The sequence below is a fragment of the Fukomys damarensis genome, unplaced genomic scaffold (genome assembly GCF_012274545.1).
Source record: "Fukomys damarensis isolate Sample0158 unplaced genomic scaffold, DMR_v1.0_HiC HiC_scaffold_16, whole genome shotgun sequence".
NCBI classification, from domain to species: domain Eukaryota; kingdom Metazoa; phylum Chordata; class Mammalia; order Rodentia; family Bathyergidae; genus Fukomys; species Fukomys damarensis.
Window position 1 is genome coordinate 87,829,114 of NW_022900928.1, and position 22,834 is coordinate 87,851,947.

At 41.6% G+C, this 22,834-nt stretch overlaps 2 protein-coding genes across 4 annotated transcripts in view; both read right to left on the minus strand.

Moving 5' to 3' along the window:
• The window catches only part of Galnt11 (polypeptide N-acetylgalactosaminyltransferase 11), a 56,463-nt gene extending 55,545 nt beyond the window's left edge, over nt 1-918 (minus strand). Inside the window, exon 1 of the mRNA XM_010637533.3 lies at nt 676-918. The gene's annotated coding sequence lies outside the window, so the exon portion shown is untranslated. The remainder of the gene's footprint in view (nt 1-675) is intronic.
• A 6,164-nt stretch (nt 919-7,082) lies between these two features.
• The window catches only part of Galntl5 (polypeptide N-acetylgalactosaminyltransferase like 5), a 38,182-nt gene continuing 22,430 nt past the window's right edge, over nt 7,083-22,834 (minus strand). For all 3 annotated transcript variants that reach the window (XM_019209505.2, XM_019209504.2, XM_010637534.3), the window contains exons 6-9: nt 20,410-20,659; nt 15,795-15,912; nt 11,145-11,291; nt 7,083-8,051 (exon numbers count right to left, since the gene is read on the minus strand). In XM_019209505.2, coding sequence (XP_019065050.1) covers nt 7,899-8,051; nt 11,145-11,291; nt 15,795-15,912; nt 20,410-20,659 — 668 coding nt within the window. In that variant the 3' untranslated portion in view covers nt 7,083-7,898. The remainder of the gene's footprint in view (nt 8,052-11,144; nt 11,292-15,794; nt 15,913-20,409; nt 20,660-22,834) is intronic.

A 22,834-nucleotide genomic window follows, 5' to 3' on the forward strand; every position in this document is an offset into this window, starting at 1 on the left:
ACATGACGTGTTTGTCCCTTACTCAAAAAGTTAAACACAGAATTACCATATAACCCAACAATTCTAATCCTGGATGCATATTCTGAAGAATGGAAAATGAAGACTATAAACAGATACATGTAAACACATGTTCATAAGAACATTACTCACAAGAGCTAAAAGGTGGGAAAAAAAAGTCGTGTCCATAAAGGAGTGAATGGGTAACATACAACGGAATATTACTCGGCTGTGAAAAGGAATAAAGTATAGCACGTGCTACATGTCTGAGCCTCAAAAACATGGGGTGTAAGACAGACATAAAAGGACAAGTAGTGTATGATTCCATGTATGAAAGAGTTCTAAAATAGGCAAATCTATAGAGACAAAGAGGGCCTATAACCAATCACAAAAAACAGGCTTTTCTTTTTTCTGAGAAACGAGACCACTGCGTGAGTGTCGCGGGACTCCTTCCACTCGCTCTGGTTCTGTGCACGCTCGGAATGTCCCACACTTATTCCTGGGCACAATTTATTTTCTTTAGGACCGAAGGACGATGCTCTGGACTTCATTTTCCCGTCAAGAAAAGCGGTGGCTAGGGAGGACGCGAGCCCGGAGCCGGCCCCGCCCGCTGCCTGCCGCCTCAGCCGCCAACGGAGGCCGCGCGGGGTCAAGCGCCGCCGCCCGCCCGCTACTCACCGCGACGCCCGCAGCCCAGGAACGCGGCCTTCTGGGCCTCGGGCTGTAGCATCTTCCCTCCTGCCACAGCCCGGGGCCCTGCAGCACGAAACCGCCAGAGCAGCCAGAGTTAGTGTAGCGGGGTGACAGGGCAGCCGAGCGTGGCACAGGCACCAGGCGCGGTGAGGTAGCCCGGACCCTCACCCAGTCCCCGCGCCGAATCTAGCTCAAGCGCGGGGCTGGATCGGCGCCGCGTCAGGGCGAACCCGCCCATGGCTGACGTCATCGCCCGCTGCGCTGACGTTACCGGACTGCGCGCGCACCTGGCGCTGTTCTGACGCTTTCTCTTTTAGGTTGTTTCAGCAAAGACCTGGTGAGAACGAGCGCTCTACACGTACTCAGAAGATGTCACCATCGCTTATGGTGAGAATAATATAGGTTAAAATGTGCAGAAAGAAGCTGTGAGAAACGACTCATATTTGTGCTAAGAGCACCAAAGTATAAACCTCTCTACAGGGAATTTGGCGACGCTGGACAAAAAGACTGGGGTTTAACCTTTGCGAGTGTCACATGGTCAGGAATTTCTAACATTTTTTTAAAAAAACGCACTGCTTATCCGGGCATGGTGGCGCACGCCTGTAATCCCAGCATTTGGGAGGCTGAGGCAGGAGAATCGCTGAGTTCGAGACCACCCTGGGCTATATAATGAGTTCCAGGTCAGTCTCAACTACATAGTGAGACCCTGTCTCAAAAAACCAAAATCAAACAAACAAAAAACGCATTGCTTCACAATTGTCTAATGAGGGAATCGAACACGCCCAGGCTGGAAATTGTGCATCCCTGGTAAATTACAAAATCGGAGGAAAGAAAAGGCAGCGCCTGAACCAGAGCAATGACTCTGAGCAGAAGGACGCAAGCCACAGCGTCTTGCTGGTTTTCTGGATTAGGAGCTCTGCCAAATACCTGCCAGCGTTGTTCCATGTGGGGTGTCCCGCTGTGCCTGCCAGGATGGCCCTCGGCGCTGAGGACTCGTTTCCCCAGGTGTTGGGTATGTGAGTAGCTTATGACACCACGCCCCACCTCATTGGGGTCTTTGTGTAGTCCTTATCCTACGCCCAATTGGTACCAGGTGGAATACCTGTGATCTTGCCCATCTCTGTCAGGCAACAATTCACCTTGGTTAGATTTAACATCTGTTTCAGGTGGAGGTTTCTCTTACAAAGGTAGAACACATCATCACCAAGTCTCCCTCAATGTGGGACAACTCACATAAACATCAAATTTTATATTTTGAACTCCAAGTTTTATATTTTAGAAGCCTGATCCTGCTGAGAACTCCTCAGAAAATCATCCATGGCAGTGGTGAGGAAACGAGTGAAATCTATTAGATATATTTAAAAGTGATGTAAAGAGTTTATTCAAATATGTAAATATATACCAAAAAGTACAACCATCCAAGTGAATTTACAATGAAATGTTTTACACTGTCCACATCAGAAAGACTATTAACAACTGCTTCACAAAGCTGTACCTAAATTAGTTGGAGAATTCAGAAGAAATGGATAAATTCCTAGATACATACGAATTGCCAAAACTGAACCAAGAAGATTTAAAAGCCCTGAATAATCCAATAGCAGGCAATGAATTGAAGCAGTAATTAAAAAAAAAAAAACTAGCAACTAAGAAAGCCCAGGTCCAGATGGATTCACTGCTAAATTCTTAAAACAAAACAAAACACAAAAAAACTTAAGGAATGATCTAGCACCAACACTCCTTAAGGTCCTTAATGAAATTGAAAGGGAAGGAGTACTCCCCGCAGTCATTTCTGGAAGCTACGTGGTATCTGGAAGCTACCAGGATCAAACCACAGAGAAAATAGATGCACAATGACTACAAATGCAAAAAAATCCTCAGCAAGTTACTGGCAAACAGAATGGCAACAAATCATCAAAAAGATCACACATCATCACCAAGTAGGATTCATCCCAGAGAGGCAAGGATGATTCAACATATACAAACCAATAAATGTAATACATAAAAAATAAGCAAGGAAAAGAATCATGACCATCTCAATTAGATGCCAAAAATGCCTTTGACAAAAATCCAACATCCTTTCATGATAAAAACACTGATGAAAATTGGTATAGAAAGACCTTATCACAGTCTGATAAAGGTCATTTATGACAAACCTACTGCCAACCTCATATTAAATGGGGAAACATTGAAAGCTTCCCCTCTAAAATTAGGAACAAAACAAGGATGCCACTATGACCATTCCTATTCAATATACGACTCAAAACATTAGCCAGAACAATCAGATAGGAAAATGAAAAAGGAATATATACAGGAAAGGAAAAAGTCAAATTCTTGTTACAAATGATAAAATCATCTACACAGAAGACCAAAAAAAACACACCAAAATATTCTTAGAATTAATTAAATTTAGTAATGTATCAAGACAGATCCACAAAAATCAATAGCATTCTTGTACACTAATAATGAACCCACTGAGAAAAATTAGGAAAAAAATACCACTCATAAGAGCACAAAGAAAATTAACTTAGGAATTATCCTGACTAAAGAAGTGAAAGACCTCTGCAATGAAAACTACAGTCCTTGAAAAAAGTAAATAAAGAACATCAGAAAATGGAAAAATATCCCCTGTTCCTGGATAGACAGAATCAATGCCGTCAAAATGGCCATACTTCCAAAATTGATATGCAGATTTAGCACAATCCCAATCAAAATACCAATGCCATTGTTTACAGAAATGGAGAAAACAAGCCCTGCATGGTGGTGCACACCTGTAAGCCCAGCACTCAGGAGGCTGAGGCAGGAGGATCACTGTGAGTTCGAGACCAGCCTGGGCTACTTAGTGAGCTCCAGGTCAGTCTCAAGTATATAGTGAGACCCTGTCTCAAAAAACCAAAAAAAAAAAAAAAAAAAATGAAGTGGAGAAAATAATCCTAAAATTCATATGGAACCAGAAGAGACCCAGAATAGCAAAAGCTATCCTGGGTAACAAGAGGAAAGTGGGAGACATCACAAGCCCAGACTTGAAGCTATATTACAAAGCTACTATGTAAAAACAGGATGGTACTGGCACAAAAACAGACATGATGATCAATGGAACAGAATAAAGGATGCAGAAACAACCCCAAACACAATCAACTGTTTGATCTTTGACCAAGGGGCCAAAAATATACTGCAGAAAAGATAGCCTCTTTAATAAATGATATTGGTACAACTGATTGTCTATATACAGAAGCTTGAATCTAGACCCATATCTCTCACCATGTACTAAGTTAAAATCAAACTTGATCAAAGAACTAAATGCTAAAACAGAAACAACCTTCTGGAACATGAAACGAGTAAAACTCTTGAAGTCATAGGTGTAGGCAAGGACTTTCTGAAAGAACCCTGGTTGTATAGGAAACAATACTGAGAATCAGCTAGGTGTGGTGGCACATGCCTGTAATGCCAGCACTCAGAGGCTGAGGCAGGAGGATCGCTGTGAGTTCAAGACCAGCCTGGGCTATATAATGAGTTCCAGGTCAGTCTCAACTACATAGTGAGACCCTGTCTCAAAAAATAAAACCAAAAAACAAAAAAAACAAAAAAACAAAAAACAAAAAAACTGAGAATCAAAACAATGAGATCATATCAAATTAAATATTTTCTGCATAGCAAAAGAAAATTTAGAAACAATCCACAGAATTGTAAAGTTTCCATCTATTCCTCAGATAGGAGACTAATACCTAGAATCTATAAGAACTCAAAAGGATTAGACACCCCAAAGTAAAAGACCTAATCAAAAACTTGGCAAGTGAAATGAATAGGCACTTCACAGAAGTACAAAGGGCCAATAAATAATTGAACAATTGCTCAACATCTCTGGTCATTTGAAAAATACAAATTAAAACAACACTGAGGACCAGGGGTTTAGCTCAGTGGTTCTGCCACCTTCCTCACAAGTGCAAGATCCCGAGTTCAATCTCTGGTACTGAAAAAAAAAAAAAAGAAAAGGAAAAAAAACCAACAACACTGAGAGTCCATCTTTCCCCAGAATGACCAACGTCAAGAAATTAAATAAGGGCTGGGGATTTAGCTCAGCGGTTCGGTGGCCTGCCTTGCAAGCGCAAGGACCCGAGTTCAATCCCCGGTACAAAAAAAAAATTAAATAATAGGGCTGAGGATTTAGCTCAATGGTGCCATGCCTGCCTTGAAAGCATAAGGTCTGAAGTTCAATCCCCAATATTGAAAAAAAAAAAGGAAAAAGAAAAAGAAAAAAAAAGAATGAGAGAAATCAAATAATAACAAATACTGGAATGCTGGCCAGGCTGCACAAGTAAAAGGGAACTAGGGCTGGGGATTTAGCTCAGTGGTCCCAGCTCCTGCCTCATAAGCACAAGGTCCTGAGTTCGATCCCCAGTACCAAAAAATAATAAAAATAAAAATAAAAAATAAAAAGGAACCCCTCTACACTGTTGGTAGGAATGTAAACTTGTACAATCACTATGAAAATTAGTATGGAGATTCCTCAAAAAACTAAAACTAGAAATTCCTTTTGATCCAGGTATTCCCCTTTCAAAAACCTTACCAAAATAAAGTCATTATATTATAGTGATACACGCATACCCATGTTGATAGTAGCACAATTCATAATAGCTAAATCTTGGAATCCATCAACAGATGAATGGATAAAGTACATGTGGTATTTACACACAATGGAGTATAGCTCTATCATAAAGACAAACTTGAATCATTTATAGGAAAGTGGATGTACCTTGAGAGCATAATGTTAAGTGAAAGAAATCAAACACACAAGCTTAAATGTCAAATGGTTTCTCTTATATGAGAAACTCAAAGTATAAATAAGGAGCAAAATAGGACCAAGGTTCTGCTGCCTGCCTTGCAAGTGCAAGGTCCCAAGTTTGATACCCAGTACCAAAAAACAAAACAAAACAAAACAAACAAACAAAAACAGCTATTCAGATCAATAAGGAGCAAAATATAAGATAATACGAAGTAGTGAGATAGATCTTTCTTAAAGGCAAAGGAGGCCAAAAAAGGGGTGGAGGGGAGGGAAGGGGATGAAAAAAAGGAATTGCTAGGCTACATACAAAGTTCAAGACCAGGCTGACGATAGACTGTAGACTGTAGACCTGACTGTGAGACCTTGTCTCAAAACACACACACACACACACACACACACACACACAGAATTAAAATGTGTTATGTACATGTACCAACTCCACACAAGGAATGTAAACATTATATACTGGAAACATGTACTAAAACAAACAAACAAAAAACAAACACAATATTAGGTCTTTGACTTTAAAGATAGAACATTTCTGGCATTTTCTTTTCACAAAGTTGATATGTCCAACATATATCTTTTACACTTACAAAACAAAAAGCATTCTTAAACTTCAAAACTAGAAAAAAAATGACTATTTTAAGAAGATACTCCATGTTTATATTGCATAATTCTCCTTTTTCCTTCAGGTATAGAGTTTCTAAATATCCTAATTTTAATAGTTTTATTAAATTTAATAATTTTAATAATAAATTGAAGATTTAATAATTTTAATAGTTTATTATCCATGAATTCATATATTTTGTGACAATTTTTATGAATTCAAAAATTTTTATGACTTTCTAGAAGCATGTCAAGTATAATATATGGGCCAAGTATATAATCATACTGTGGCATTTCTTTGGGGTTGCCACACTGACCTATTAAAAGCTCAAACTACCCATTTGTCATATATCAGTTTTTTCCACATTTATCTAGTAATAGGTTTTTGTGTAGCGTTTTGCTACATAGACTGATATAAAGAGATTATAAATAGTTCTTTTTATTTATATGTATGTATGATCTTGAAAACATAAAGTCAACAGGGGTAAGCTCCCTGGTGCTCAGCTCCCTGCTACCTTCCTGGTTTACTGTTTTTTTTGTTTTGTTTTTTGAGACAGGGTCTCACTACGTAGTTGAGACTGACCTGGAACTCACTATGCAGCCCAGGCTGGTCTCGAACTCACAGTGATCCTCCTGCCTCAGCCTCCCAAGTGCTGGGATTACAGGTGTGTGCCATCACGCCCAGCCCTGGTTTACTGTCAACTGACCAGTCAAATTGTCTCCTGTTGCACGGACTCATTTATCTTTTCTCTAGCAAGGACTGTGTTTTGAGATCCTAGCAGAAGTCTCCCCCGCCGGGCATGGTAGCACACACTTATAATCTCAGCACGTGGGAGGCTGAGACAGGAGGATCACTGTGAGTTCGAGACCAGCCTGGGCTACATAGCGAGTTCCAGTTGAGTCTCAACTACATAGTGAGACCCTGTCTAAAAAACAAACAAACAAATAAAAACCAAACAAAAAAGAAGTCACAAGACTACAAAAAAAAAGCAGTCTACCCCATTTCTTTCACTGCCCTTTCATTAGATTCCTCCCCTCATTATATCTCTTTATTGTCTTTCACCTTCCTAACCACCCTCACCAGGGTGAAGCCCACAGATCCCTCCAGCCCCAAAGTACCACCTTCACCATCTAGGAGTGTGTTCTCACAGATGCGACACCAGCCAGACGTGGGAGGGCTCAGACATGAAACAGCAAAATCAGAAGCAGAGAGGAGGTAGTGACTCAGACAGACAGAAGGACAAATGAGGGAGCAGTTTTGAGGACAGAACCAAGATGTACACCAAGTGGATGGTACATCAGAGACTCAGGAACCCAACCAAGTAAGGTGTCAGCCCCAGCTTCTATGCTGGCAGCAAGAAAATAGCTTGGTCTGGCTCAGCCAATGTCAGAATGTGCCAAGATAGCTCTCTGCAATTGTCTTCAGCAGGTCTGCTTGGAGCAGAAATCAAGTCGGCAAAAGCTCTAAAGCAGAATGGGTTCCTATAAGGCCAGTAGGACCAAGTGAGTTTGGTAAATAATTGAAAATGACATGCTTTCCCCCAGTTGATTATATGCTTGACTCTGAACTGTGAGACAGTTTACATTTGTAGTGCTCAAGGTCCTGCCACCCCAGGAATTCAGTGACAATGAGCAACAAAAGATCAGGAATTGTCAGTGAAGGGGGAAAACCAATACTCCCAATGTAGGCCATTCTGATTGTATTTCTTATTGCATTTCCCATAATTCCATGATGTTCCAAAATTGTTCTCTGGTGCCACCATCTTGAAGGACTAGGGAACTTTTTAATTATTAATGAGAATGACTTGTTTTCCTTTCATCAGCTGTTCATAGATGCCTCCAACTCTGGGAAGACAGTATCCAAATACCACTGAAATGACTTGCAGCCCAATTGTTTCCTTAACTGAACACGTTCACTAATGTTTCCATAAGTCATGGATTTCAAACCAGGGCTTCGAAGAAAGAACTGCTCCTAAATGAAAATAAAGAGTCATTTCATTAAGTGAAGCAAATCTTTGGTAATCAACATGATATCAGACATAGCAGCACATACTGTCAACATCTGAACTGAGGATGCCCTTCCTTCTGTGTAGGGAGCAAGAGCAGAGATACCTATGGGACCTGAGACCAACTCACCGATACTGAGTCACTGCTGATGTCGTGGCACAGATCAGGTGACACAACGGAGTCCAGGGAGACTGGGTTCTGCTTCTCCAGAGCCAGAGAAATCACAGCTACCTACTGTAGTGGCCTCTTTTTCCAACTCTCAACAACTCAAGGACCAATCAATACTCCCATCTTTCCAGAATAAGGGACAGTGTGGTGGTTAAGGGAGAATGGACTCTAGAGCCAGGGGAGACAGACTGGGTTCCGATTCTGGCTCTGCCACTAATTACTTGTGACCTTGGCCTAGTTCCTTGTGCCACGTCCCATCATGAAGTCTCTAAGGTCTGAGCACTTAATATGTGCAAAGATCCTGGGGGAAAAAGGCTGTCAGTTTTGTGTTGGTCCTTACTAACATATCTGATTAAGTTCTGATGTACTTTGACTTAGGAAGCACTAAGGATGACTGCCTAAAGGACTCCATTAGTTGTATGTTACGGGAGGCATTCTAAGTAGACTAATACTTCTTTGGAAGCAGAGCCTTCATATGTTCATCTGTCCACTCCCTATGCCTGCCATGTAGTATAGCAACAGTATTGAAAGAGAAGGAGCTGGCTTATCAAAGTTACAGGCCATATAGTTCCCAGAGTGGATTGGTGCAGAGCATGGGAAAAAAGCATGGGAAGGTGTCATCACTTGGCAAAGTGAGGCATGGGTGACCCTTGGGCAACATATTTAAGCCCCAAACCCTCTCTCATACCTGGCTACCCACTAAATTTTGCAATGTGCTGTGTCATACAATCTGTTGATTATGTGCTTTTACATTAACTTTTGGCCACTTATGTTTTGCTAAATTGGCCAAGCCACTCAGAATAGTTTGATTCAATTGCCCAGATCTGTGATGAGGACTCATAAGAAAAAAAAAAACAAAAAACAAAAAACAACAACAACAACAACAACAAATGAGAAAATGAGCTCAGGTTCTCTCACAACTAAATGAAATAGTAACTTGAAACAATGGGATATTATTTTAGTCTATCATATTAGAAGAAATATACAGTTTAATTATAACCAATGTGGGGAAATGGGGAGATGGGCACTGTCCTATACATTTGATGACAATGTAGACAGAGAAGAGACAATTTGAGTGTTATTCATCAGGATTTTTTTTTTTTTTGAGACAGGGTCTTGCTCTGTAGTTCAGGCTTGTCTTGAACTCACTATGTAGCCCAGGCTGGCCTTGAACTCAAAAGGATACTCCTGTCTCAGTCTCCCAAGTGATGGAATTATAGCTGTACCCTACCATGCCCAGGTGTCATCAGGATTTTAAATGCATTAACTCATGCCCCTAAAAGTCCTAATCTTGAGATTTATTCCAAAGATATATTTGTATAGATATGCAAAATATATGTTTAAAAGATGTTCATTTCTGTGTTGCCAAGAAGTAACATTTGGAATAATTAGAATGTTTACCAGTGAGGGCCAGGGACCTGACTCAGTGGTTCAGCCAACTTTGTAACCACAAGGACCCGAGTTCGATCTCCAGTACCAAAAAAAAAAATTGACCAGTGGGTACTGTTTATCAACAGGATCAACTGTGGTGGATCCATTCAAAGGACATATATAAAAAAATTTTTTATATATTCTGATTTTGAAAGATAATCCAAAAGTATATTTTAAAAATATAGTAACAAATGAAGAACATATCAGAACAAAATATTTATAACTCTCTAATTACCTCAGAGGACTGGAACTCAGGGCTTAAAAAATGTAATTTTCTTTTTTATACAGTACTTCAAAAATGTTAAAACTTTAAAATTAGCATAGTTCACTGTTTAAAATTTTTTTTAAATCAAGAAATATAATAACCATACAAAAATACATAAAATATAAATGTGTAACTTAATGATTTGTTGAGAATCAACCTCAGCAACTCCAACTCAGGAAATAAATATGACCAATGTCTCAGAAGTCCCTTGCCTTCTCTTTTCTCATCATAAGCTTCTCTCCTTTGTTTAATGCTATCTTGGTTATGTTCTTGCTTTCTTTCTCACATTTTCACATACAATTATGCAGTTTAATTTTATTCATTTTAACCTTATAGAAAGAGAGCAATACACTACATAATGCTATTGTGTTTGCTTTGATCCACTCTTACATTTTTAAGATTCACCCATGCTGGGAGAGATGATAGGAAACAGGGAGGTAGACTTTTTGTTGTTAGCTAAGGGGATCAGGAGATCAGGGAGAAGCGGGGAGGATAAGAGGATCTAAATCATCAAGATATATGTGCCAATTCTCTAAAATAGCTATTACGTATTTCAGACATATACCAATAATTTTTTTAAAAAGTGTTCATCCATGCTGCTGTTGTGTGCATATCTACAGCTGGTAAGTTTCACAACTATAGAATTATAGTTATGAAATATGATACTTGGACACATTCTACTGTAGGTAAGGATTTGGGTCACATTCAGCTTTGCCTGACACACACAATGCTGCTTACATTCTTGTTTCTGTGTCTCAGTGCCCAAAAGCACTAGAGGCAAATTTAAAGATTTAGCTGGGTGTAGTGGCTTATGTCTGCAATTCCTGCACTCTGGGAAGCCCAGGCAGGAGGACTGCAAGTTCAAGTCCAGCCTAGACAACTTAGTAAGACACTGTCTCGAAATAAGAATTGAAAAGGAGCTGGAAATGTAGCTTGGTGTGAAGGTCCTGGATTAAATTTCCCACACTGAAAAAAAAAATTAAAATATGATTTTCACATGGGGATGGGGGGCAGGGAGAGGCTATTTGCTTTGGAAACTAGGGGTCTAGGGAAGGGTAGATGGGTGGTTAATGGGGGGCTGTTGCACTACAGAGAAGAATAACAGCAAGGTCTGGAAAGGCAGCAGAATGTGTCTTCCCAACAACCCCGGGGCTTGTGGTCCCTCTCACTCCCCACTGGACACGTGTCCCCCACCTTGTATTCATCCAGCCAAACGTGCACCAGTCTCAGATAGTTCCGGGCCATGGCTTTCCTGAAGGTGCTGTCACGTGTATGCTTCTTTGAGATATGTCCCACTCGGGAGCAGGGGATTATAAAAAGTTGGCCTCCACACATCCAGATCTAGACAAAAGAAAAACAAAGCACAAGTGGAGGTGTCTTTGCCAGTGACAGGCACCTGGTGGGTTCTGTTTACAAACATCTCATTGGCCAATGTTTATTAAACTTCTTTCACTTAATCCTTATGACAGCCCATGATTACGCCCCACTTTGCAGAAGAGGAAGCTAACACGAAGATGAGTTAAAAGTTTGCCCAGTGACTTGGACCAGGTGAGTGGCAGAGGACAGGGTTCAAGTTAAGGAAGTCTGTTCTGAGGGGCAGCACCCTGAGTGCCAATAACTCTGCTCTTGTGCCATATATTGCCTGGCATAAGTAACTAGAGAAATGCTAGTCCTGCCTGGATTCAGTCATTTATACATCCTTTTGTACTTCAAACATAACACTTATATTTTACTTTTACTTTAGACAGGGTCTCATTACGTAGTTTAGGCTGGCCTCGAACTTGAGAGGATCCTCCTGTGTCAGCCTCCTTAGTGCTAAGATTATAAGTATGCTACCATGCCCAGTTTAACACCTATTTTTAATAACTTTTTTTTCACTGTATGAAGGTATGATAGTCATTGACAACTTGGCAAATATAGGAAAGCACACAGGAAAAAACCAAAATTCACTTCTCATCCCAACATTCTGAGTTAGTCAAAATAACTCAGTTGTGGACATAGATACACAAACACACAACATTAAAATAACTTGCTCTGTTTATCTGATATTATATAAAATTATTTAAAAAGTCTAATGTGTTTTTGGACACTTTGGTAGTTTCCAACTTCTATTATTATAAAAAAGACAATGAAAAATGTGCTTATCCTATAAATCCTTTGCAGGTAACTCACACCCTACAGTGCATTCACCAGGATTCTCCTGATTATTTGAATTCAGCAGCTCCCACATGGTCCCTGTCCAAGCAGTACCAGGTTACTTGGGTCCTGAGTAGAAATGAAAATCCCTGGGTTTAATGATCTCCTGAGCCAGAAGCCAGGGCTGGGGTCCAGCAACTGGGGATTTTTTTTTTTTTTTTTTTATTTTTTTTTTTTTTTTTTCAGGCAGAGTCTTACTCTAATTCAGGCCGGCTTTGAAATCACCAGGGAGTCCAGGCTGGCCTTGAACTAACAGTGATCCTCCTGCCTGAGTCTCACAAGGACTGGGATTACAGGCGTGCCCTACCATTTTAAACTGTTCTTGATGCAATTGTGTTGCACCTTGAGGTGGATAGCAGTATTCTAGTTGACAAAGACCATGTATTCTGGTTCTGTGGATATTTTTTGAGAAATTCTACTTAATTGTTTAGGAAACAGTAACAGGAAATGAAAATCTTTACTAAATACCATACTGGGAAATAACACTCAATCAGCAAGAAGGGTTATTAAAATGGAAAAGCCTAATCAAAAGAGAGTGTTAGAGAAATTAAAGAAGCAGAACTTCTGAAATCACACAAGAAATGATTGATTACTGATATAGCCAACCCCTAAAGTCCTTTAGAAATACCAGAATTCAGCCCAGGGTGGTGGCACATGCGTGTAATCCCAGCACTGGGGAGGCTGAGGCGGGGGGATTGCCATGAGTCCAAGGCCAGCCTAGGCTACATAATGATTTCAAGGCCAGTTTGAACTATGTAGTGAGACCCTGTCTCAAAAAAGGAAAACAAAGAAAAAAAGAAATACCAGAATTCCCCTTTCACTGTCTAGAAAACTCCTCTTCCAGAGTGTAGAGCCTTAAGCCAGACATCCAAAGGTTCTTCTATCAGCCCTGCGATGCTTATGATTAGGAAAATTCTCTCTGAATCTCATTTCCATTTGTACCTGGGTGATATGTAGTTGCTGACTTAAGCTTCTGTTCTGGAAGCACAAGTTGCAAGCACAAGCAATGACAGGGATGAGTTATCTATAATGCTTTATTCTCTTTTCTAAAAAGTGAAAGCATAAAGATATTTGAAAAATTAATATCAGATTCAGAAACAGTGGAGAGCTGAGCTGACTGGATCACAGGACCTGAAGATGAGAATGAGACAGGAAGTAATAGGTTTGGAATGCAGTGTTTATGAGTGCTTATGAATTAGGACAAGTTACTCAACCTCTACATCTGTTTCCCTATTAAAAATAGAGATATCAGTGGCAGCTACCTCACAGGCTTGCTGAGGATTAAGAGTTAATATCTGTAAGACATCATAGCAGTGAACGCCAGCAGTGAAATAATAAAATTTGTTAAATAAATAAAATGTATCATACCCTTTACATCTTTAATATTACTTCTATAGGGAAGTCATGTAAGATACACACCTCCTCCCAAACGAGGATAGGTTCCCCTTTTATATAATCTCATAGTATTCTGTATTTCTTTGTGTTTATCAAAAATATAAATAACTGATACCTCAATGGAATAGACAGCTCATTGTACTGGAAACCACTTTTGTACTGTGTACTGCTATATTTTTGCACCCAGCACTGTGCTTTCCACACTCCATTGCTGACTGAAGAGAGTTATATCTTCTGAATACCCAGGAAGCCACAAAGCTTGACTCTGAGGATGAGCTCCTTAAATAATGGCTAAACTGAACTTTAAAAGAACCCTGAAGGCCAAGTATGGGATTTTGCACCTCTAATCTCAGTACTTGAGAGGCTGAGGCCAGGATTGCTGAACTTCAGGGCCAGCCTAGGATACCATAGGGAGTCTCTGTCTCAGAAAAAAAGGGGGCGGGCGCTAAGGGGAACTATAGGTTGGGTTTTTCTGCCAGTCAGGTGTTAGTTACAGCTGTGCAGGCTGGTGTAGGAATGCTATTACAAGGATTAGCAAGGCTGCAGCCCAGACTCTGGCTGATCTGAACAGCTGTGCCCTCCCTGCCAGGTGTTCTCCCTCCAAGGACGACTAGCTCAGGGCAGAGGTTCCTTGGCACCATCCTGGCCAGCAGTGTGACTTCCGCTTCCCAGGTGCGATGTGGCTGGAGGCCAGAGCCTCTGAGAGCAGCAAATGGATAAAAGTCTGCCCAGGGAGCTGGGAGCCGCTGGACGCCGGAACTGATGGCGTAGGCCTCGGGGGAGGGGAAGTTAGGGCTGTGGATTCCCTGGAATGAGGAGGCAGGGAAATAAAGATGCGTGTGCAGTTGTGCAGATGATTCCTAGGAAAGACAGCCAGAGACAGCTGCAAGTGTCAATTGCTTTACCGGCTAGCAATTTATACATTTGTAGGGGGCCAGGGATTTAGCTCAGTGGTGCGGTACCTGCAGCTAGCAAAGTTATGATTTCAATCCCCGGTATCGCAAAAAGAAAAGAAAGCAATTTACATATTTGTTTATGAAAACAGACCTAAGTATACTTAAAAGATACAAAGGAGCTATTAGGAATGGAGTGGTTGAAAACGCTGGATCGGGATAGTTAAAACATTAGAATAGCATGTTTGCTATCATTTTCTATATAAGGGAAGGCACAGACATAAAAAGGAACTCACTTGCTTTTTAAATATGCATGTGTCACTTGCAAAATTGACTCCATTTTGAGACACAGGATGTGCTTATTATTAGGTCCCAAATGGGGGAAATTCCTTTTACAAAATTCTCAGAGCGCAATGCAATACACTAAGGGATCATCGACTAAACGGAATAAACAGTGGCAAAGGCATAGGTGTCCTAAAATACTGCCAGGGTCAGAAGGGAACGGATCGCCGGTGGGGGAGGGGCGAAGCAATGGGAACAAAGGACCTCGCTGGTCCTGCGTGCATCTGAAGCATTATGGAAGAAGTTGGTGCTTAAAAAGTTAGAGGGTGGAGCGGGTAAAGGGAGGGCAGGGGAATGGGGAAAATATAAAACCCAAGATACACCACGTAAAGGTACAAGATCCCAGCGATGGATGTAACTGTACTGTATACCTAAAATGTACCAATAAACTTAGCGAAAAAGAAAAAGTTAAAGATGGATGGACTAGCCAGCCAAAGGAAGAAGGAAGGGAGAGAAGAAAAAATCCCCCACCATGGGCCAGAGATTTAGCTCAGTGGCACGATGCCTGCTTTGCAAGCACAAGGTCCTGAGATTGATCCTGAGTTTGATCCCTGGTACCGCAACCCCCCCAAAAAAATTTTTTAAAAGAATATAACTACAGAGGCAATCAAAAGCATCTACAGAGTTACAGTACATACAATTTCCATGCCCTACATTAAAACAACAAAACATATGGTAAGAGTAGTTAATATCTTATTAAACGCTATCAAGTTTTTCAAGGGACTCCATAAATTATTTACTGTGTGTGACACTGGAATGCTACTAGATGTCCAGTAAAATTTAGTATGATTATCACAGCATTTTCTATGACCTAAAGTTGGATTGCACTGTTTATATACAAAGGTAACTATTCATTTATTATTTATTTTTTGAGAAAGGGTCTTGCAATGTAGCCCAGGTTGGCCTCAGACTTGCAGCAGCCCTCCTGCCTCAGCCTCCCAAGGGCTAGGATTATAGGCATGAACCACCATGCTTGGCTACAAAGGTAACTAATTTAAAACAACAAAATCTGAGTTACCCTCAGTGAAAGTTCCAAATTCTCTCCTCCCCAAAGATCCATGTCCTTGTCGTACTGTCCAAGTTCATAAAAATAGGGCCGATATATAGCAAAAATTCCACCAGCCATTGCAGGTGACCTGGTAGAGGGACATGAAATATTAAAAACAGATGCTGCAGAGACAATAATCATTAGTTTTCCTAGAAATTGTTTGACTATTAGTGAAACTAAAGTTAAAAATTAGTAAACAGTTTTATCAGTACAGTGGACCTTTGACTTATGAACTTAATTTGCTTGCGAGGACTAGTTGTAACTCAAATCGGTTGTAAGTCAAGACTATTTTTCCCATAAAAAATAATGGAAATATCCATAATGTGTGCTAAACCTCCCAAATCACCCCTTAAATTTTTCACAACAAAATGGATTGTATAATGTGCGTAATGTACCAGAAACACCAGTAAGTTTCCTAGTGTATTCACCAAAAGTTATAACGTGCCTAGTTTACCGGAAACAATAATTTCATGCTGTATTTGCCATTCTAGTTGACATCTTCGGCTTGCAGGAAGGGCACATGAAATGGAAGATGGTTATTGTTTGGAAGGAGAGTCACCTTCCATAAGAACAGGAATCTGGCTCTCAGGTGTCCTTTCTCTCCTTGGGAGAGTTTATACCCACTCGGACCTGCTCCTGACCACTAGGTCTCAACCACTTCAGAACTAAAAACTGGCCTAAGGTTGCTGTTTCTGTCTTTTCTCAAACACTGTTCTGTAGTATGACATGACATTGTCACTAAGCAAGTGAGTGCAATGATCAGCTCTTTTTCTGTCTAGGCAGATCTTCTCTACAAATGTTTGTAGCTCTGTCTCTTTTTTAAGGTTTTACTTTATTTCAGAAGAATTTTGCCGCACTAATGCTTGATACTCCCTCTCCTGTTCCGAAAGCTCCTCAGCCACCACTCTCTGCTGCTCAGCCGGAAGTCTCTGAGGTTCCTCGGGACAGTCCCTGAGTGTTCCTCCACTACTTCCTCAACAGCACTGTCTATCTGCAAGCCTACGGACTCCACTACGATGACGGTGTCATCAACCTCAGGCTCAGGCTCCTCTACACAGCCTTCAAAGTCTCTCCTATATAATTTTAGGTCACACGTTCTTCCAGGCGATATCAGTGTCTTTAGAAAGACACTGGCCCAGGATTTGTCAATTAACCCCGCACTGGAAATGATGTTGTAGTGTTCCTTCCAGGACTCTTTGAGGATTAAATCTGTATCTGAGACCATCTGGAAGCACTTCAGGAATAGTTCCATGGTATATAGCTTGAAAAAAAATATATATATACATATATACTGGGGCTGGGCGTGGTGGCACATACCTGTAATCCCAGCACTCAGGAGTCTGAGGTAGGAGGATCACTGAGTGTTCAAGACCAGCCTGGGCTACATAGTGAGTTCCAGGGCAGTCTCAACTACACAGCGAGACCCTGTCTCAAAAAAACCAAACCAAACAAAATAAATATACACCAGGGATCAAATTAGATCCTTGTGCTTGCCAGGCAGGCACAGCACCACTGAGCTACATCCCTGGCTTGTGTATAGATTCTTAAAATCAGCTGTAACCTGCTGGTCCATAAGCTGTACTAGAGGAGTTGTATCAGGTGGGAGGAACTTGAATGAGAGCCATGTGAATTCTCCAGCCGATTCTTCTTTCAAATCTTGTGGGTGAGCAGGAGCAGTGTCCATGATGAGGAGAGCTTTGAGTGGTAAACCTTTGTTCCCTCTCTCTCTCTCCACACACACACGCACACACACACACACAAACACATATTTTTTTTGTACTGGGGATCGAACTCTGGTCCTTGAGCTTGTGAGGTAGGCAGCACCACCAATGAGCTACACCCCTGGCCCTAGATATTTCTTAACAGTAGGAAAGAAAGCCTCCTGGGTACACTCAAGAAAAAGTACTCTTGTTACCTGGACTTTCTTGTTAGTTCTCCACAGGACTCCTAGCCTATTCTACATGGCTTTATGTTTTCTAAACACTCTAGGGGTCTCAGGGATAAACTAGGAGAGGCTTTACCTTGAGATTACCAGTCTCATTGGCACACAGCAATAAGGTCAGCCTATCCTTCATAGGCTGGCTTTTTCTTCTCTTCCTGAGTAATGTATGTTCTCCTGGGCATTTTCTTCCAGAAAAGAATAGTTTCATCATAGTTGAAAAGTTGATGAGAGCAAAAGTCATTTCTCTGTGTCATTCTTTTGAAGTGGTGCATGTTGGGGCTAGGGATTTAGCTCAGTGGCACTATGCCTGCCTTGCATGCACAAGGTCCTGAGTTCAATCGTTGGTACCAGAAAAAAAAAAAGTAGCACTATGAAGTGGTGTATGTAATTTTCAGCATCCCTTTTGTCAGCACTGGCTGCTTCACCATGCCTAGTTACACTACACGCTCTAGCTCTTACTTTAAAATGGTGAAGCCACTCCTTACTGGCATGAAATATTTTATCATTATCACTTGTTGATGAATTATCCTTTATGAGATCTGCATTTATGGCCCTAGCTTTTTCACAAATCATAGACTCAGATAGGACATAACCTGCCATCTGCCTTTTGCTTATTCACACTGAAAGCCTTTCTACCTCATCTAACACTATTGATTGTGACTTACTAATCTGAGTAACACCTTCAGCACCACTAGCTTTCTTATATAAATCTTTTCTAAGATTGTCAAGATGGTATATTTCAACATGTTTGTACGTATTAGCAAGATTGGTCACATAAATGCCACTGTCATATTTCTTCACAATTTCCTTCTTCTTTTTTATTGTAATTGCTGTCAATACCTTCCCTTTCTTCCTTGGCTTCTTTTCTAGCTTTTTGGGGGCCATTTTGACAGCGGTAATCATAGCAGTTATATGAAGCACTGACTGAAATTACATCTACGTGAGTCTGGGCTCAGACTGATGCTTACCTATGCTTACATGTGATCTTCTGGCATCTCAAGTCTTTGTTTAGAACCACACCAGTGGCTGCCACTTGGGTCATAACTCAAGACTTTGGTCATAAGTTAAAACTGAAATTCTGTTGTTCATCTAAGTTGTTCATAGGTGAGGCTTGAGGGTCCACTGTACTCTATCTTAAAATACATTTAAGTATGTAAAATTACTATATTAAAAACCACAACTACATAAAAGAATTGGTTCATTTAATATCCTCAACAGTCCTATGAAGTGGGTCTTACTAATATTATTGTCATTTTACAGATGAGGACACCGAGTCTGAGAGAGGTAATTGACCCAAATCTGAACTGCCTTAATACCCTTTCCAGAGCCACTGTTCACTTTGTGGTGTGTGCACAGTGTCTCCTGCTGATGCCATTATACACAGCAGCCCTAAACAGATAAAAGTGATGGCCAGTGGGACTCGTCTTTCACCAAAATGAAACGCTGTTTCTCAAAGTACGGACAGAGCCTGCATAGCATTGCAGATCCTAGAGAATCAAAGCTTATAGATCATCTCTATCTGTGAAGACAAATGTCAAATGACATTCACATATATTGAGTACTAAGGGATCCTATTGACAATGACTGATTACAGGTATTCAGCATTAGGGCATGGACGAAGATGGTTAGGAATGGTGTTCTGAGAGATTTAAGATGTGTGCTAAACCTTTGAGAAAAGGGCCTTACAAAAGGGAGCAGAGAACCAAGACCACCCTGAAAATGAAACCACGCAGCTGACTGTACTTCCTCAGGGTTCCTGTAAAGAGTACTATATCATTTCCCCAGGAGCTCTTCCAGTTCTTAGTCTTTATTTTTTCCTTGAATAAAGAGGCAGAGCTGCAGCTGAAGGTCACAACCTTCAAATTTGGAACAATGAACTGAGAATTAAAAGCAAGTTGCACTGTTCTCTCACTGAAAAATATACTTTCCAAGGCTAGCAATATAGAAACATCACATTCATCACAACTTAGGACATTCTACATGGAAATACTTGGATAAATATTTTATATGTGATTTGGCTAAGATACCCGCTCCCTCCAGGCTAGCTACAGTGTGGGCATTTGGTTCATTGGTCATATGCAATGTGCCCTTGAGAACAAAATTCTGAAGATAAGCAGCAGAAATCAGAGAAGTACTTACTACTCTTCTTTTTGGGGGGGGTGCTTGTTTCTTTTTATTTATTTTTAGACATGGTTTTGCTATGTATTTCAGGCCTTGAACTCATTATGTTGCATAGGCTGGTCTCAAACTCATGGCAACCCTCCTGCCTCAGTCTCTTAAGTACTAAAATTACAGGAGTGTGCCACCTGGCATATCCTGGTTTTCTGAACTTGGGTGAAATGTACATTTTCAGTTGAAGGAACTTACCACCTACCAAATTCTAGTATTCAAAATTTAATCCAACATCCAGAGATAGTATTAGCCAGACACAGCATATGCCTGTGATCCCAGCTACTCTGGAGGCTGAGGCAGGAGAATCACAAGTTTGAAGCCAGCCTGGGCAACACAGTGAGACCCTGTCTTAAAACAAAATACATTTATCTTCATTATCCCAAGGAATGAAAGGAATAATCCTTGAAAATTATTTTTTGTTTTAGGTCCCATTGCACAAAGGTATTTTCGCATAATCAGAAGAAAGCTCACCGGATTGGCATAGTCGGACCTTCCGGGGAGTCCATCTCATAAGAGAAAACGTTATCCCATTTAAAATGGAGATTCCAGTCAAAGGCTCCTCTCGCAAGAGGAGAGGGTGTGTACTGCAGGCTCATACTGTCAATGACGTCAATGACAGGGCACACGACCGTCTTGGAGTCCCTGGTGATGGCAGATAGCAGGGGCTCCAGCCAGACCCTGTTGACCTCGGAGTGGCTGTCGAGGAACACCAGCACCTCGCCTGGGGAGGCAAGAACAGACTGGCCTTAGTGCTCAGGGATGCGACCCAAGTCCCAGCTTGATGCGCTATTTGCCGAGCGCTGCTTATGTGTTTGACTCTTTGATTGCTTTGAGAGAAGCAAAATGGAAAACAGTAATTGTAGCTCGGCCTTCAGTGATCTAGTTAATTTAGCAATTTAATTTTTATGGAGAGGGTGCCTTCTTAGGCATCAGCCTTGTGCTTGGGATGAAAGGAGGCCTAACTGCTTTTGCTAGTGGGCTCAAACACTATGACTCAGAAAATATGGGAATCATGGGCGGGGCCAAAGTGCACTCGATGGACTCAAATTGGAAAAGACCTCAAAATTCAGGAATTCCCCCCAATTGTTTCTTCTGTCATCCCTTTTCCACAGGTACCTCATTTGATGTAAATTTCCCCACATAATTTTTTGTAAAATTCTCTTATAATCATCTTGCTCTAAGTGAAGCCCATGTCTAGAAGACCAGCTATATTTAGCACACGCCTGTGATCTCAGCTACTCTGGAGGTTGAGGCCTGAGGATCCCAATTTTGAAGCCAGCCTGGGCAACACAGTGAGAGCTTGTTTCAAAATCAAATAAAATGGGCTAGGCAATGTACTCCATGATAGAGCACCTGCCTGCCTCGCACAAGGTCCTGGGTATAATCTCCATTACCACAGGCGCGCGCGCGCGCGCGCGCGCACACACACACACACACACACACACACACACACACACGGAGTTAAAGTTAGCTGCTATAATGAAGCACCAGTGCTTTAGGGGGAAAAGCTGCTGAGTGTTAACATCCATTCAAGTTCTTTGTTTCAGATGAGGCCTTCTAAAGAAGACCTTAGGGAACTGATTTAAAGCAGCCCCAAACTGCCCGCCCCTCTTCTAGGCTACCTAGAGCAGGGATCCCCAAGCCAGGCTTCCTGTGTTTCCAGCCCTCCCGAAGCCCACATCACGGTCTGAGCGCCACCTCCTGGCAGATCCGCCAAGCGTTCGATTCCGCAGGAGCGCGGACCCGCTCTGGAATCATTTAAAAGCCGTTCTCTCCTTCCCAGTCCCTGGAAAAATGGTCTCATGAAACTGGTCCCTTCCCTTTGCCATTTAAACGTGAAATTACGAAGAAGCATGATTTTGACGTGGGCGTACACAGGACCCTGCCCCGTTTAGACGCGCGACAAATCCCTCCGGTATGAACACCCACATCTCCCCTTCCTGCCCTGGTCTGGGGAGACACTGCTTTGGAAGTCTCCCCCGGTGCTCTCCTGCCTCGCTGCAAGTAATGAACCTTTCTCCGCTTTTTTATCTCCAGGTTGGACTTTTGGTCATTTGCCTTCTTTTCCTTGCAGACCGCTCCTGACAGCTCCTCACACCCTGTGGGAGCCACACGGACAGACTGACAGGCAGAAGTGAATACAAAGGGTGAAAAAGATTGGGGTGAGAATGATGGGGAGACACAGGGATTTGCTCCTCCCTTATCTGAGGTTTTACTTTCTGTTTTCTGTGGTCAGCTGCAGTTTGAAGATATTAAAGAGAAATTTACAAAAATAAACAATTCATGTTTTAAATCACACAAAGTTCTGAGTGGTGTGGTAAAATCTTACAAGTCCCGCTCTGCCTCACCCAGCAAGGGGTTCACCCCACTGTCCTGTGTATCATGCTGTCAAATGTCACAGGTCGGCTGTCCTGGTGTTGCACACTGTGCTTGGGTTCAAGGAACCTTTATTTTACTTCATAATGGGCCAGGGCACTAAGCTGCTGCATAAAATCAGGGCAGATGACCCTGGTGCCATTCGTCAGCACCCAAGGGTGTGCAGGAAAGAGTGCAGCACTATGCAGAGGGGGATAAAAATGAACTTAAAAAGAATGAATATACATGGCTGGCACGTGGTAGGTGATAAATAAATCCTTGATTGAATGAATGAGTTATTGAGTGCATTAATGATGAGTCACTGGCTGCTGCCTCACCTGCCCACACAAGACTCCACAGCTTCTGATCTGGGAGAGGCTGGCTCAGGCAGCCCCCCAACAATCACTGGGGTAGCTGGGGGCAGGGGCCAAAGGCAGGTAGGTAGATAGGTAGGCACAGGCAAAACTACAAGGAGAGATGGGTAGATAAATCCACAGTCGTTGTTGAAGGCTTTAATATAACAAAATCAAATGTACTTATA